Source organism: Lynx rufus, unplaced genomic scaffold, assembly GCF_022079265.1.
Source record: "Lynx rufus isolate CCGP_SWC_20201006 ecotype Redwood Valley unplaced genomic scaffold, mLynRuf1.p SCAF_4, whole genome shotgun sequence".
Lineage (NCBI taxonomy): Eukaryota > Metazoa > Chordata > Mammalia > Carnivora > Felidae > Lynx > Lynx rufus.
The window spans coordinates 127,000,408-127,016,293 of record NW_025814856.1 but is presented as its reverse complement, the minus strand read 5'-3'; the positions used below and the strand labels follow the sequence as shown (position 1 = coordinate 127,016,293).

The 15,886-nt window shown below is 34.9% G+C and overlaps 1 protein-coding gene across 2 annotated transcripts in view; it reads right to left on the bottom strand.

The window, feature by feature from the left end:
• The window catches only part of SEPTIN7 (septin 7), a 119,737-nt gene that overhangs the window by 34,598 nt on the left and 69,253 nt on the right, over window positions 1-15,886 (bottom strand). For both annotated transcript variants that reach the window (XM_047094620.1, XM_047094619.1), the window contains exons 4-6: window positions 15,504-15,610; window positions 3,276-3,376; window positions 2,321-2,455 (exon numbers count right to left, since the gene is read on the bottom strand). In XM_047094620.1, the coding sequence (XP_046950576.1) occupies window positions 2,321-2,455; window positions 3,276-3,376; window positions 15,504-15,610 (343 nt within the window). The remainder of the gene's footprint in view (window positions 1-2,320; window positions 2,456-3,275; window positions 3,377-15,503; window positions 15,611-15,886) is intronic.

Below are 15,886 nucleotides of genomic sequence, written 5' to 3'. Positions count from 1 at the left end.
GAGGGGGAAAACTATTGAACCTCAAAGCCTATAGCAAAATAAATAAAATGACTACAGGGCAAATGACAAATATTTAATATACACATACATATATTTCTTAGGGAAAAAAAACCTTCCATATAAAACTCACTGAATGAAACTGATTTTTTTAAGTGGCAATCAATATTCAAAAGGGTAAAAATACCATTTTAAAATTCAAGTTCCAAGTCAGTTTTTAAACTTAATAGCAACTACCAGTCGTTTAGTGACGATACTTGATGGGGTGAGGTGGGGAACACTGAAAATACAATGTTGGACCGATTTATAATTACTCCACAACAGGACCTCTCCAAAAAGGACTACCCAGATAAGACAGAAAGGCCCTGATTCATCTCTCAGACTGCCTACAATTTTAGTCTGTAGTGAGCAGATCAGGAATTCTCTACATAAAATTCAGTGTTTTATTCTTTAACTTAATACACAGTAGCACCTACCAATGGGCAAAACTTTGTTCCATGTCTAAAAATAGTTAAGATGAGAAACTATTCAAAAGCACATTTTTACACCTAGAAAATAAAAATTTTGAACTCCCATCCCTTGTGACAAATATGAAATGGCCCAAAGCTACCACACATTGTTTGAATCATTAAAAAAAAAAAAAAATTTTTTTAATCTCATTTCCCATGCAATTTTAAGAAATGTACTTTCCCCCAGAGATAGAAGGAATGTGGTTTCATGAGAATTACTAAATCTTGGAGAGAGTCCAAAAGATCTAAAATAATAAAACTGGATATAAACTGACAAATTTCTACTGACTAAACTGCAGATTAAAAAAATGAAAATAAATAAATAAAAGTTAAGATTTTACTCTGTTGTCTTCTAGGAAAAAGCCCTAGCAAGTTAACTAGAATGAATAAAAAATAAATTAATTAATACATATATCAGGAAGAAGTTAGCAAGTACTCAAGAAAGGCTATACAGGGTGTTAGTTTTTACAAAATTTTTTTGAATGCTCATTTATTTTTGAGAGACAGAGACACATAGTGTGAACAGGGGAGGGGTTAGAGAGAGAGGGAGACACAGAATCTGAAGCAGGCTCCAGACTCTGAGCTATAGCACAGAGCCCAATGGGGGCTTGAACTCACAAACCGCGAGATCATGACCTGAGCCGAAGCTGGATGCTTAACTGACTGAACCACCCAGGTGCCCGTGTGTTATGTTTTTGAGATTTTTTTTTAAGCCTTTTAAGTTGATGAATCAATTTTATACAATATGTAAACCTCAAAGAACACTATAGAAGAATATTAGAAATAAAAAAAAGAAACATTTGTCACTATAATCTGACAGTGCAAAAATGGTAAACTACATGATTCAGACTTGTTGCTCAACCACGATAGTGATAATGGGCATTATTAGCCTTTCTAGGAAAAAGATCGAGAAAGAAGCAGAAAAGGGAAGAGAAAGGTACTCTCATGAAGCAACTGGTTTATACGACTGTAACCTGGGTGTTAGATGATGTAATCCTATTTAGTCTGATGCTGTATAATATCCCAGTTCCTTCTGGTAGAGAGATAGTGGCTCTGATCATCAGGTGGCTGAGCTATACAGAGTCATCTATCTAAAGAAAAAGATTGAAGAAGAGTAATTACAAACACCTGCAGTTGACAGTGACATATATATCTACTCAGATGACAGAGGAAGTACAAACAATAAAAAAAGGAATACAAGCTAGCCATATTAACAAAAATAATCAGATCAGATGAATATAAGACACTTACACCTTAACTCCTAATAAGTAGAAGAGTAGCACTGATGATATGAAACTTAAACAATATGATTGTGATAGCTAAGGTGAAACACAAGCCAAAGAAATTTAGCAAAGAAAGAAATGGCACACTAAGAACTTTGGTACTTAACCTTTCTTGTAACCTTTTCTATCAGATTCATAGTAAAAACATCTTTGCATCTTTGAAGTTTCTTAAAATTTGTGTAAGCTAATTTTTATAGCTGTTTCCCCTTATTTGGTAGTTCAATTTGTGGTAGAGTGGTCAAAAGGAAGCTAAATTAGCCACATTGAAACATTAAACCATGATGGAAACACTGCTCCTTACGAACAGGTTAAAAAAAAAAAAAAAAAAAAAAAACCCTACGCATGAAGGTTACTATTAACTTATCTAGGACTTACAACGTGTTTTTTTATAAGCCATTTTTGTATAGAATTTGGGATTTTACAACTGATAAATTTAAATGTACTCCACAGAGATATGGATAACTAAAATATATCCCCAAAGTTCAGTCATAATAAACAACAGCAGATTATCAGAAGTATCAAGGTACTGACCCATGTCCTGAAGGAGCAATGAAGTATAAACAACACTGCACCCTGTTATCAGGCATCTGACGTCTGTTCACTCGAGATTCTGCATTTAGGTAGTCCTCAAATTTACTATCAATGTAGTCAATAACAGGCTGCCAGCTATAAAAAGCAGATAAATAAAATAATTAAGTTGCAATTCTACATATGAATGTACAACTGAGGACTGCTACAGTAATCAATATTTTTAAATAGGCAAAACCAATCAAACCAGTGGAAGATATCTCAAATTATTCTACATATACTGATTCAAAAACAAGTAGTTATCACCTTGGATAAATCTTGATTCATTATTTCTGAACTTTCCAAATGGAAAAAAATTAATTATTTAGCGTCAAAACACAACCAAATTATGTTATCTGCAGTAAGTACAGAGGTTTCTATTCCAAATTAAAAGATTAAGTTATACAAAAACTTCATGATGAACTTATTTGTTTTAAAAGTTAACAGAAATTTACTTCAAAAACAAAGAAAAATATTGTTTATAATATACTATTTCTAAATAGAATGCCAGGGATGTTTTCTTCATTTATGACTTACGGAGAAATGGAACATTTAAAATCAGATTTAAATTAGGATGGGATAGAAAATAATATATACAATAAGTGGATAAAATTATAGAAGAAAATGAAGTTTTAACTTCCTTATAATGAGAATCTTGTATCCATGTTGCTTTAGAATTTGTCTTCAAAATAATTCTATGATAGGTATTACCTCCATTTTATAGAAAAGGAAATCAGTTCAAAGAAATTAACATTGTCAAGTAAGTGGCAAAGTTGGTGTAAGAACTCAAGTCATATCACTAGAAAGTTCAGTGACCTCTGCTAATATGAGAAGTTTAAAAATCTTAAGCAGAAAAAAGTCTAACCACCGATACCCTAAATGCAATCAATATAAAGCAGTGATGACAAACCCTTCTTACCAATTACTATTATCCACTGCATCTCCAAATCCTGGGGTATCAACTATTGTGAGCAGCAACTGAACACCACCTTCTTTGATTAAAACTTTGGACTGTTCCACCTGTAAGAATTATTGGCACAGATATTAATACCATATATTACACCTGTGGTTTCCTACAAGGTAAGAAGCAGGGAGATGAGCATTAATCAAAACCAACTGGGAAATTTTCTGCAAACTAAATCTACCCACATTTTCTTTAAAATCAATTATTGTGGATATGAGAAATCCTGGTTACTTGAAAGAAAGGCACATATGTAAGTAGTGGGTTTATGGCTTATAGTTGACATAAAGAAGGAAAATGGGAACTGATAAAATAGTAATAGTCACTAAAGCCATACAATGCCTATATGATCTAATATGTGTCTAACAACACAAATAAACAATATGCTTAAATGATTCAGTGATTCATAGAAATCAAATGCAATTAACCAAACAAGTACATCTAATCTACCATTTACAGTAAATGCTTTTCTGAACTATTTCCATCTAGTTTGGTCCAAACCAATTACTCAAGTGAACTTATTACATTCCCAAATCTTTCTCAGTATGACCATAATTATTTACACTTGTGTTTATGTTATGGCTAAGATCCAACTCTCTTCTCAAATGTTATATTTCACATTTATACCAAAATGATCAGCAAAGGTCCAGGCACTGAAAAAAAAAACCCAAAAAATCCTACTACCTCTGATTAAAATCTTTGGTTCTCTTTACAATTTGTAAGAATGTTCTATTTGAGAAAGGGTATTAGACTTGAACAATAACAACAATTCCTCCTACAATCTAAGATTTTCTGTAACCCCAAACTCTGCATCAGAACATGTAAGTCATTCATCTTGGGCATATGCTGCTGCTAGATAAAGTAAACATGGATTTAAACAGAAAAGGGGAATAATGACCCAGAAAAACACAGGCTTTCATCTGATGCACACTTTTATTATTTTTTTAAATTTAATTTTATTTATTTATCTTTTTAGAGAGAGAGAGAGCATGCACATACACAAGTGGGGGAGAGGGGGAGCGAAGGGGGGAGAGAGAGAGAGAGAAAGAGAGAGAGAGAAAGAGAGAATCTTAAGCAGGTTCCAAGCTCAGCAGAGACCAACATAGAGCTCGATCCCACAGCCCTGAGATGATGAACTGAGCCAAAATCAAGAGTCGGACGCTCAACTGACTGAGCCACCCAGGCACCCCTCAATGTACATTTACATCAAGGGCTTACTAGGACTAGAGGCTCTAGGTACGTTGGTAGGCTAATTTAAGAGGGAAGAATTAGATTCAAACTTTAAATATTAATTGCCATAAGACGGTATGAATTAAGTACTTCTAGACTTAAGGAAAAAATGTAATCATCAATATGTGAAAAGCAACTTCAACTATTTATGTCTGCTAACAGAGTATGGAAAGGAAAATTTCTAATTTCTAGGTAGAAAAAGTTGGGTATACCTTTCAGGCTTACAGAAATGATGTCTTTCCATTCCCTTTTGACATGTTCTTACAGAGGCTGGCTGAGGTATGAAGAGACCAAGGAACTGAGACTAAGACTACTGAGTAGGAAAGTCTGTAGCAGCACTGTCCAATAGAACCTTCTGAGATGATGCAAAAGTTCTGTACCCTCACTGTCCAATACATTAGATGCTTGCCCATGTGGCTACTTAGCCCTTGAAACGTGACTAGAGCAACTGAGGAGCTGAATGTTTATTTAATTTGAATTAGCTTAAATAGCCACATGTAGCTTAGTGACACTGGATTGGACAGTGCAGGTCGATAGCAATCAAGTTATTTTGTTAAAAAAAAAATCATGTAAAAAAACTGTTAACACTGAAAACACTGCCTGAGATTTGGATATGCATGTCTATGGAGGGACTTCTAATCTTTTAGACAAATAAGAGGCAAAGGTCTTATCTTTTATACCAATGCTCTTTACTAAACTGCTTTAATCCTTGTAGAACTATTGGTGAAAATTTTGAACATCCCAAACGTATTTATTTATCTACCAAATATATACAATTGGAAATCTGTTAATAAGTATTAACAGTATTAATTCTCTCTAGATTAAAAAAGTAAACATCAATAAATAGGGTTCTTAATGCTTTCTGACCATTTTCAGCACCAACAATGGATGTGCATTGCATAGGAGACCACTGTTTCATACCACATAGCTAAGATAATACCGGTAGTCTGATACCAGGTTACTCTTATGAGGAAGGCAAAATGAGGAAATAATCAGACTCATCAGTGTTAGATTATCAAAACTAAAAAAAAAAAAAAAAAAAAAAAAAAAGATGTGTTATGTGGCTTACAAAGTTCATATCTTATAAAAATAAAAAATGGTTGTCCTCTAGTTAAAGGACAATCTAGTTATTTGTCATTATATAAATTTTTTTTTAAAGGACAATCTGGTCAAATGCAACATCTTGATATATCTTGAATTGGCTTCCCTCTCCGTCATAAAAATAGGTTATTCATTAATGGTCACTGAAGCAGAACTACCCAAAGTAATCATACTACCCTTTACTTAATAATTCTTTTAAATGACATAGTACTATATATTAGAAATTGATGCAGGATATAATTGTTCTACATGAATCATCTCCCCAATTTTATCCCAAACCACTTTTGGTTCCCTTGTTACTAAGCAAAGGCCATTTCTATCTTCAGTAATAGGTTGTATACTAATCACACACCATACCAGCTTATATTTTAAGACCGTTGTTTCCTTTTTATTTTTATAATCAGTTTAACAACTTAATTGTTTATGGACGTAAGAAAAATTAAGATCTGTACTTTAAAGAGTCTGTTTATAAAAGCCACTTTTCTGGCCTATGAGATTCTTTGTATCCATACATGGTCAAATACAAAGAAGGCAACATATGGAAGAGATCCAGAAAACATAACTGTAAACTAGTGCCATTCACAGGATCTGACTGTATCCTATCATCTGGTTTTGCAAGTATCCTCATGGGATCCATGGAAAACAAATTAGTTCAAGTTCAGGAATTTCAAACTTTTCTTAAGAAATCTATTCCAAATGGCCATTTTCCCATGCACTTTACTTAAGCAGGTCACATAAGCATATTTTATGGCATCACTCAAAAGTTCTCTAACATTAAATGCATAATTTAATGCTGAAGGAATGAATCAAGGGCATTTTCAATTACGTTTCTTTCTGAAAAATAAAACTAAAGCCCATTATATTGTTTATGTATAATTAATTTACTGAGGCCTCTTTTGGACTCCTAACTCCCAGAAATGTAAGGCACTCTTTTTTCTAATATTGTTCAGTTTTCCAATCTGAGGGGAAAAAAACAACAACAACAAACTCAAACCTTCAGTGTTTCCATAGCTTCATTTCTTTCATTTTTAAAAGACTGTTAAATAACTGAAGTTTTCTAACCAATGTTTAAGAGCTATTTGTTAAGGTAAATAAAAAATGTTACTCAATTTAACTGTATTAAATTTCAAGGAGAGGGTTAAAATTTTGTCAGGAGTTACCTCTATACCTAAACTTGCTCAGGAGGTGGCATTACAGCCAAAGCTCTGCAGAGACGTGGAACAAGAGACTTAAACAGCCTGAGATTCTCCACTTACTCAAACACAAACACTACCTACTCTATTTAATGGCTGAGAAGATAAGTATCATCTTAGATACTTCATTATGTTCCACAAGAAACTAAGAGGCAATGACCAATAGTAGAATAGTTATGCCTAAAGACTACTTCTCATCAAGACCCAAACCTAGTTTATTAATAAAGTTGATCCAAAGATTCGAATTCTGCCTGCTACACTAAATCACTACACCTCAATCCCCTGCACCTCCCTAAATTGAGATCTTAAATGTCTTGTCCTTTTCATTTTCTATTAGCAACCCCCCTCCTAAACCCTTTATTTCTTTTTCTTTTCCAGCCCAGATTTCTTTGTTACACAAAATTTATGAACTTCAATTTGACAGGAATTTCCCTGCTATCCAATGATGCTTTTATGTGCTCACTAGTCCCATGCCTCTTTCATTTCCCAGAATGGCTCTTCTCTAGCTCTATGTTACTATCTCTCCAACCACGCTCAGCAAAGTACCTCATCTCTAGATGAAGACAAGAGCATCCTCTATTTGTTTGATGCAACAGTCTTTCCTTCTGTTCCGATGAACAGATCCTTTCTTCCTGAGGCTCATTTCTCAATATATACCAGGGATGTGATCACTCCATTTCAGAGTCATGTTGACAACCATTTAGACTATTTCCAGTTTATTTTCAACCTCTCATCTCTTAGGGATTGATTCTCCATTGGATATAAACATTCTCAGGTCTTTTTTGGAAATAAAAACCAAACAACTCTCTCAGTACCCTACACTCAACCTCCAGGTATTCCCTCTTATCCTTTTCTTCACAGCCATCCCATCTTCACGACCTCATTTACTATCCCTTTTCAATCCACTGCCATCTTGCCCTCCATTCCTACTACTTCACTAAAATCTACCTTGCCAAGGTAACCTCTATTACACATTACAGCAGCAATATTCTCAGTAAATCATGTGATTGCAAGATCGTTAAGAAATCTGATCGTGTCCATCATCACTGTAGCCACCAAACCTGGAGTAAGATATTCAAATGTCTGTCCCGTGAATGCTTTAAAAAACTATCAATATTGGACCAACACCAACAAGAGAGTTTCCTATTTGGGCTTTATCAAAATGTCTCAAGGAGTCTATAAAATGTTATCCTAGGGATAGGATAGGATTCATTGCTTTCACCTGTTTTCACCTCTAAAATTTTTGTAGCCATTTAATTTGCAATAGTGATTTTGAGGACTTTCCAAACCAAGAAAAACAAGGGTTTTTTAAGTTTATTTGAGAGACAGTGTATGCACACACACTTGAGTGGGTTGAGGGGAGAGAGACAGAATGAGAATGAATGAATCCCAACCAGGCTCCACACTGTCAGCACAGAGCCCATGGGGCTTGATCTCACAAATCACAAGATCAGGACCTGAGCTGAAATTAAGAGTCAGATGCTTAACTGACTGAGCCACCCAGGCACCCCAAGAAAAAAGTTTTAATTTTCTTAATGTTTATTTATTGAGAGAGAGAGAGAGAGAGAGAGATTGATTGATTGAGTGCGAGCAGGGGAGGAGCAGAGAAAGAGGGAGACACAGAATCTGAAGCAGTCTCCAGGCTCTGAGCTGTCAGCCCAGAGCCCGATGTGGAGCTCAAACTCACAAACCACAAGATCATGACCTGAGTAGAAGTAGCCACTTAACTGAATGAGCCACCCAGGCACCCCCCGCCCCAAGAAAAAAATTTTAAAGGGGACCAATATAAGGTTGCCAACTAAGAACTTAAAAAAAAAAAAAAAACTAACACTCTCATTTCACAAAAGAAACTAGAACTGATTTAGTCCCAGAATAAAGGGCAGTTTTTCCCTTGGAGATAGCTGGCAACCTTTCAACTGACTTGACATATGATCCAAAAATTTTCAAATATAACAATATTATAAAAGTTACTACTGTACATGCATCATTGTATGTAATATTTTTCTTAAAACTTTGTTAATCTAAGGACCTATATTTGAGATTGGAACATGAAGTGGAACAAGCGTTCAATTTTTTCTATCACTTCATCTTAATCAGTCTATTAACAAAAAAATATATGAATAAAAACAGAAAATATGGTACTATTTCATTCAATGTGAAATATTCTGAAAGAACTAAGGATAAACAGTACCCTCTCTAAAATCTTCCCAGAAATACAGGATGAAATCAGTCTGTATCAGGCTAGAAAGACTACAGAGCACTCATTCTCAAAGCGTAGTATCCTGACTGGCAGCTGCATAGTCTGGAAACTTATTAGAAATATGAATTCTCTGAGTCCTGCCTCAAACCCACTGAAGAGCAAACTCTGGGGAGAGGGACTCAGTAAGCTGTTTTAGCAAGTCTTCCAGTGATGGACTCTCAAGTCTGGAAACCACTGGTATAAAGAACTCTGGAACTAGAGTGTTGGCTCACATTTGGAGCTGCAGAGCCAGAGTCCTGAGGCTCACGACAGCACACTGGGAATCAATCCCAAAGGACTTCTATTTAATATTGAAAACTTCATTCAAATCAGAACCTTTGATACAGAGGAAGCTCAGAACCATCTCTCTGTCCAATGTAGACAGCTTCTCCTTCATTCCAAGACTGCAAATGTGAAGGAATTTCTTATTAATGATACAAGTCTCTTATAAGTAAAAAATACTCAGGGAGGAGATTATGAGATCACGGTCTTTATTAAAATTTCACTCCCTATTTGGCTACATCACAGGATTTTTCTTTTTGTCTTTTTTTTTTTTTTTTTTTTACAGTTGGAAGTGGTCCAGACAGCTTTCAGGTCAGGGAAATTGTAGACATTTGTTTTTTGAAACTCATGATTTTATGTTTCTACTGGTCTTAAATGTCTGGGCTGAGATGTAATACTTCTGACCAGTCTCCAATGAAAGAATTTATGAGCTTCCAAAGGAGATTATCTGCTACATTTTGGGACTTGGTGAAGAGTCATTCAACTGTAAAAGAAAACTATATTCTATTTTCTAAATCCACTGAATGACTCAGAACATGTTATGTTCTCTCCTGGGTAAGTGAAGAAAAGAGTTTAGAGGATCTTGAACTTGTTTCCAGTATATCAAGGAATACTTCCATGGTGCAGTCAGGAAAGGGTACTTCTCTGGGATTCTAGTGAGAATCCATCTAGTTCTCAGATGTTATAGGTCTTACTTTTGGTAAAAAGGAAATTCAATAGTAGTACACAGGACTTTGTTTTAAAAATCTTACTATAGATACTCTCAAGCCCTGATTACTCTTTTGTTTTCAGAGAGAGACAGAGAGAGAGTTGGGAAGATGTTCACAATAGAAGAGAACACTTTCAAAATGTTACCTTAAGAGAAGGTAAAGTGAGTTTAAACAGAATTATTTTGGAGACAGGCAAATGTAAAAAGAATTCTAACAAAGCGCCTCTCGCACTGTCTTTAACAGATGCTGGCCTGAGAGAAATTATCCTGAATGTATGAAATATAAGGGACAATTATCTAGATAAGAAACTCCTCCAAATCAAAGAGAAAAAGATAGGAAATATTAAGATGGTCAAAACACTTCAATGAAATCTGAACAGTTAATAAGTACAGAAGACATGTTCAATCTTATATGAAAGCAAATTAACTGAAACAATAAAATACCTTTATATTAATATGCACAGACACACAACAGAAATGAGTCCCTAGGTCCACTAAAACAATGTACAAAAATATTCATATTGGTAAAAACAAAAAAAAAAAAAAGAAAGAAAACCCAAATGCTTACCTACAATAGAATATAATTTGAGATATATTCATACAATGGTATATTATACAACAATGAAAACTACAGTACACAACATGGACAAATACCACAGATATAGTCTTCAGTGAAAAAAATCAGACACAAAAGAGTATAGCGTCTAAATGAAATTCAAGAACAGGCAAAATTAATCTATGGAAACAGAAGTCAGAAAGCTATTTATATTTGGGGTTTGGTGTAATACTGAGAGGCACAAGGAAGCCTTCTGGGGTGCTAGAAATGTACTATAATATCTTAATCTAGGTGGTAATTACCTGGATATATGGATACATATACAAAAGTTCATCAAGCTTTAAGTTAAAATTTATGCCTTTTTGTGTAAAGCCACATATTAATTTAATAATTTTTAAAAATTCTGCTCAAGAAAAAAATGTAAATAACCAACAAAACTTTAAAAAAAAAATTGTCAAATTGGGGCGCCTGGGTGGGTCAGTTGGTTAAGCGTCTGCCTTCGGCTCGGGTCATGATCTCCTGGTTTGTGAGTTCGGGCCAGCGTCGGGCTCTGTGCGGACAGCTCAGAACCTGGAGCCTGTTTTGGATTCTGTGTCTCCCCCTCTCTCTGCCTCTCCTCCGCTCACACTCTGTCTCTCTCTGCCTCTCTCTCTCAAAGATAAATAAACATTGAAAAAAATTTTTAAAAAACAATAAAATAATTGTCAAATTAAAAACCTCAAAAATTCTCAAATTTAAAATTATTTCACTTTTTCTAAATAGTGATTTATAAAACATCATGAACCAAGAAGAAAAGATTAACAAAACTTCAAAGATCCTGAAATTCAAAATATCCCAACTAAACACCAAGTCATATACATTTTTTAAATTGTTTGTTCAATCATTCATTAATACTGGATGCAGTTTTCAGATGCAGTTCTAAGAAATGAGCTTACAGTGAATAAGATGAAGTTGCTACCTTCACAGAACTTAATACATTTAGAGCCAAGGTAGGGCCCGGAAGGAGTTTATAGGGTGCCAGACAAGGCCTCACTGAAAAAGCAGCATTTATGCAGAGAATTGATGAAAGTTAGGGAGCAAGCCATCAGGAAATCTCAGGGAAGAACACTGAAGGCAGAGAAACAAGATGTGGAAGAGCCCTGAGGTAGAAAGTAGGATTGGCCTGTTCACAGAATAGCAAGGATGTTGGTTTAGTCAGAGCAGAATAAGCCAAAAGTGGAAAAGTGCGGGAAATAGGTTACAGAGAGGGGTGAGGGCAAATCTTATAAGGTCCTCTAGATACTGTAAGGACTCCAGCCTTGCTCTGAGATGGAAAGCCACTGAAGAGTTTTGAACAGAGGTTCAAAAGGATCTGATTTACATTGTAAGAGAAGATTCTTACTGTTTTGTTAAAAAGATTGGGGTAGTGGCCGACGATCACAGTCAGAGAAGTGAATTAGGTTGTTATATCTAGGAAGAGAAATAATGGAGCCTGGATAGGAGTGGTACTAGGAAAGTGGTAGGATTGTGGATATATTGTGAAAGCAGAAGTAACAGGATTTATTGATGGACTGCATGTGGAAGTAGAGAGTAAAAAGGAGTTAAGGATGGCTCCAAGTTTTTTGGTCTAAGCAACTGGTTTAGGGTAGACAATACCACATAGTCTGTCAGTATTTTTGATAAATTTGCTGATTTGTTTGGCAAATTTATTTTTGGCATTAAGAACTTTTAGGGGAGAGATTTTGCTGAACTGACTGAGAACCAATTCTTAATATGAATCTTATTCCCCAGAGCTACTTTTTATCTTTTGGTATTATATTCTTTTCTGAAAGGCATTTTTTAAAAAAATTATAAAAGCATGCTCACTGCATAAAACTGAGAAGATATAATAAAAAGGGAAAAGAAAAAATATTCAGTCTTACAATAAGGAGAATCACTGATGACAGTTTGACAATGAATCCTATTTAATATCCATTTTGCAATATGTGGACCATTACAGAATAAGCACAGTCATAACTACATCACAAGCAATTTCTCACTATTTGAGCAAATACTTCACTACAGAGTATGACAAGCTAGATTTCTTTCTATGTGTTGAATTTCTGAGATTGCAAATGCTGATACTTTCATCTGTTCAGACACTGGCAAAAATCACTGCATTGTATGAATCAAGCAAGCTAAAATATTGTTCTTCTCTCTTTATTAAACAAAATAAAATAAAACATGGTAAGGCACAAAATTTTCATGAGTTGATTGGCTTCGATCAACCACCCACCAGTAGTTTATTGGAATTTCAAGCCTAAAATTTAAAGGGAAGTCAATACCCTCCAGCGTCCAGACTGCAAATTCAAACCTTACAAGTAACAGCAAACATTATGGTGTACCACTTGAGATTTAAAACGTAAAAAACAAAAAATCACTTCTCTTAAGTATCCCTTACCAGTTAGCATCAGATCAATCAGCCTTATAGCTTATAGAGGCATTTTCTATGTTATTTTAACTACTTTCATATATTAATAATTATGATGAAGAGAGGACTTCACTGATCAAATCATTTTTTTGAGAGACAGAACACACACGTGAGCAGGGGAAGGGCAGAGAGAGAGGAACAGAGAGAATCTAAAGCAAGCTCCAGTCTCAGCACAGGGTCTAATGCGGGGCTCGATCCCACAATCCTGGGACCATGACCTGAGCTGAAATCACGAATTGGATGCTCAACCGACTGAGCCACCCAGGTGCCCCTCTGACCAAATAATTTTGTCTAAATTGCCTAATTGGGAAAGCTATTTCCTTATGTAAGATTTTTAGAGCAAAAGGTGAAAAAATAAAAAACAAACAAAAAAACACCTGACAATTTGCTGGATGAAACGTTATTAAAAAGGGAGATGCAGTAAAGGAAAGCTAACTGACCTGTTAAGAACTGGTTAACCTATGAAACCAGCACGTACTAAGTATCAGTAGTATAGGGACAGCACAGCTTGATAGGATACATACTAAACCAGACTGTTTAGATTTGTACCCTAGTTCTGTCACTCTAACTACGTGATCTCGGGGATATGGCCATATCCATACCTAAATTTCCACATTTATACAATGAGGGTAATACTACTACTTACCTCTTAAAGTTGTTGTAAGAATTAAATAAGTTAATGCACCTAAACTGCTTGGAATAGTACCTGGAAGACGTTAATGACTTACTAATGTGAACCTGGCATTACACAACACGCCAGAACTACAAAGAGGATTCAGAAAATTTCCTCACCAGCAGGAATTACCAAAAACACTACTGGGAGGTACATGAGCATTAAGATCCAACATATTTTAGACTAAATATTCTTGAACTTAGGAATCTACACCGAGGGGCTCCTTTAACATTTCTACATACACAGTTTCTTTATCTCGAGTTTAAACACCTAAATTAAAAGTTTCTCTTCTTGCTTAGGGTTGAAATGGCCAACACTGATCATCAAATAAATAAACAATTTAGTGTCAAGTTTTCAGAACACATTTTTGTAAGTAATGTGAAATTTCAAGCTCTAGGAAGGATACAGAAAAAAAATCTTGAAACAGAGAAAAACTGTAAAAAAAAAAAAAAGAAACAGAAGATTCACTTCACAGAATTACTTCTTGGGGATCTAATTACTAAACTGCATCTTATAGTATGATATACATAAGTTTCTATCCAGAAATTCTAGGCTGTCCTTCCACCTTATGCATTAGGCTAATCACTACCAATCCTTCAAATCCAGCCCCAGCCTTAATAAAGTCTGCTCCAGCCAGAATTGTTCACTCCTTTCCTCTTTGCTTATGTGTTATGTATTACTACTGCCATCAATCCACCAACAATTTCTTCACTCAATAGTTTAGAGGAGGGCTGTCCCAACAAAAATGTAATGTGAGCCGTGTAAGTAACTTAAAACTTTCAGGAGCCATTTTAAAAATAACAAGTGAAATTAATGTACTTTAATATAACCAAAATATTATCATTGCAAAATGTAAACAATTATTAATGGGATCCTTTATATTCTTTTTTACACACTAAACTGTCAAAACCTGGGATGTATTTTATATTGCATAACATCTCCATTTGGACTATCTACATTTTAAGAGTTCAACAAGCACATGTGGCTACTGGCTACTGTACTGAACAGTACAGATCTGGAGCCTAGATTATTCTATCATATGAAGTGTGGTCTATGGGTCAGCAGTATCAGCATCACCTAAGATTTTGTCAGAAATGCAAAATCTCAGTCCACCTCAAACCTACTAACACAGGGACTAAATTTAACAAGCTCCCCAAGGTGACCTGAATGCACATTAAAGACTGTGAAGTACGACATAACAAATTGCTACTGCCATTCAACTATCATGTGGTACTACGCCACTAATACAGAACACAATATTAAATAATAATGGCTTCTCCACAAATCATGTTTTCTCTACACTGTCCAACAGAACATTATGCAATAGTGGAAATACACCTATATTTCCCAAAATGGTAACCACCTGCCACATATGTCTATTGAGTACTTGAAATGTGGCTGGTGTAACTAAGAAACTGAATTTTAAATTTTAATTAATTTTATTCAAACTCAAAATAGCTAAATATGGCAAGTAGCTACCATGTTGGACAGCATAACTCTAGGGTGTTATTTACTACATCCCAGTATAATCTCTAGGAGACTCCTAGGGACAAATTTAGAAGGTCTAATCAAGACAATTTCTCTAATTACCTGTGCTTGCTTTCTCTCCTTTTAACCAACCATCATATTTACCACTTTATATCGGCTGAAACCAAATATAAAACCTATCTCTAGGGAAGCATAATAAAAGTTATAGCATGTGTTTTGAGTGTGTTACTATTACTCCAGCTTATCATCAATTATAGCATACATACCTGTACAGTCTTTTTTATTCTATGAGATGGACCTGGATACTCTGGAGAATATAAATCTGTGAGGAATAATGAGTTGATTAATGTTGACTTCCCCAGTCCAGATTCACCTAAAAGAAATGGTGGGGAGGAAATGTGTTAAATTCAGTCACTTTATCAACCTTAAATATTCAACCAATACCATAATCAAACTTGCTTTAAGCAAGCAGTTCTTGGTGGAACAAAGAAGTAACGTTAGAAAACATACTATAAAGACTCCCAATTAGAGTAAGTTCTTTGTCTTCATTTTGTTCTCTATCAAAGTAGACTAAAGTTTCCAACAATTCTTTTTAGATCTGTAATTCTACAATCTGTGTTCTTTAAAAGTAATTTATCTAATACAATAT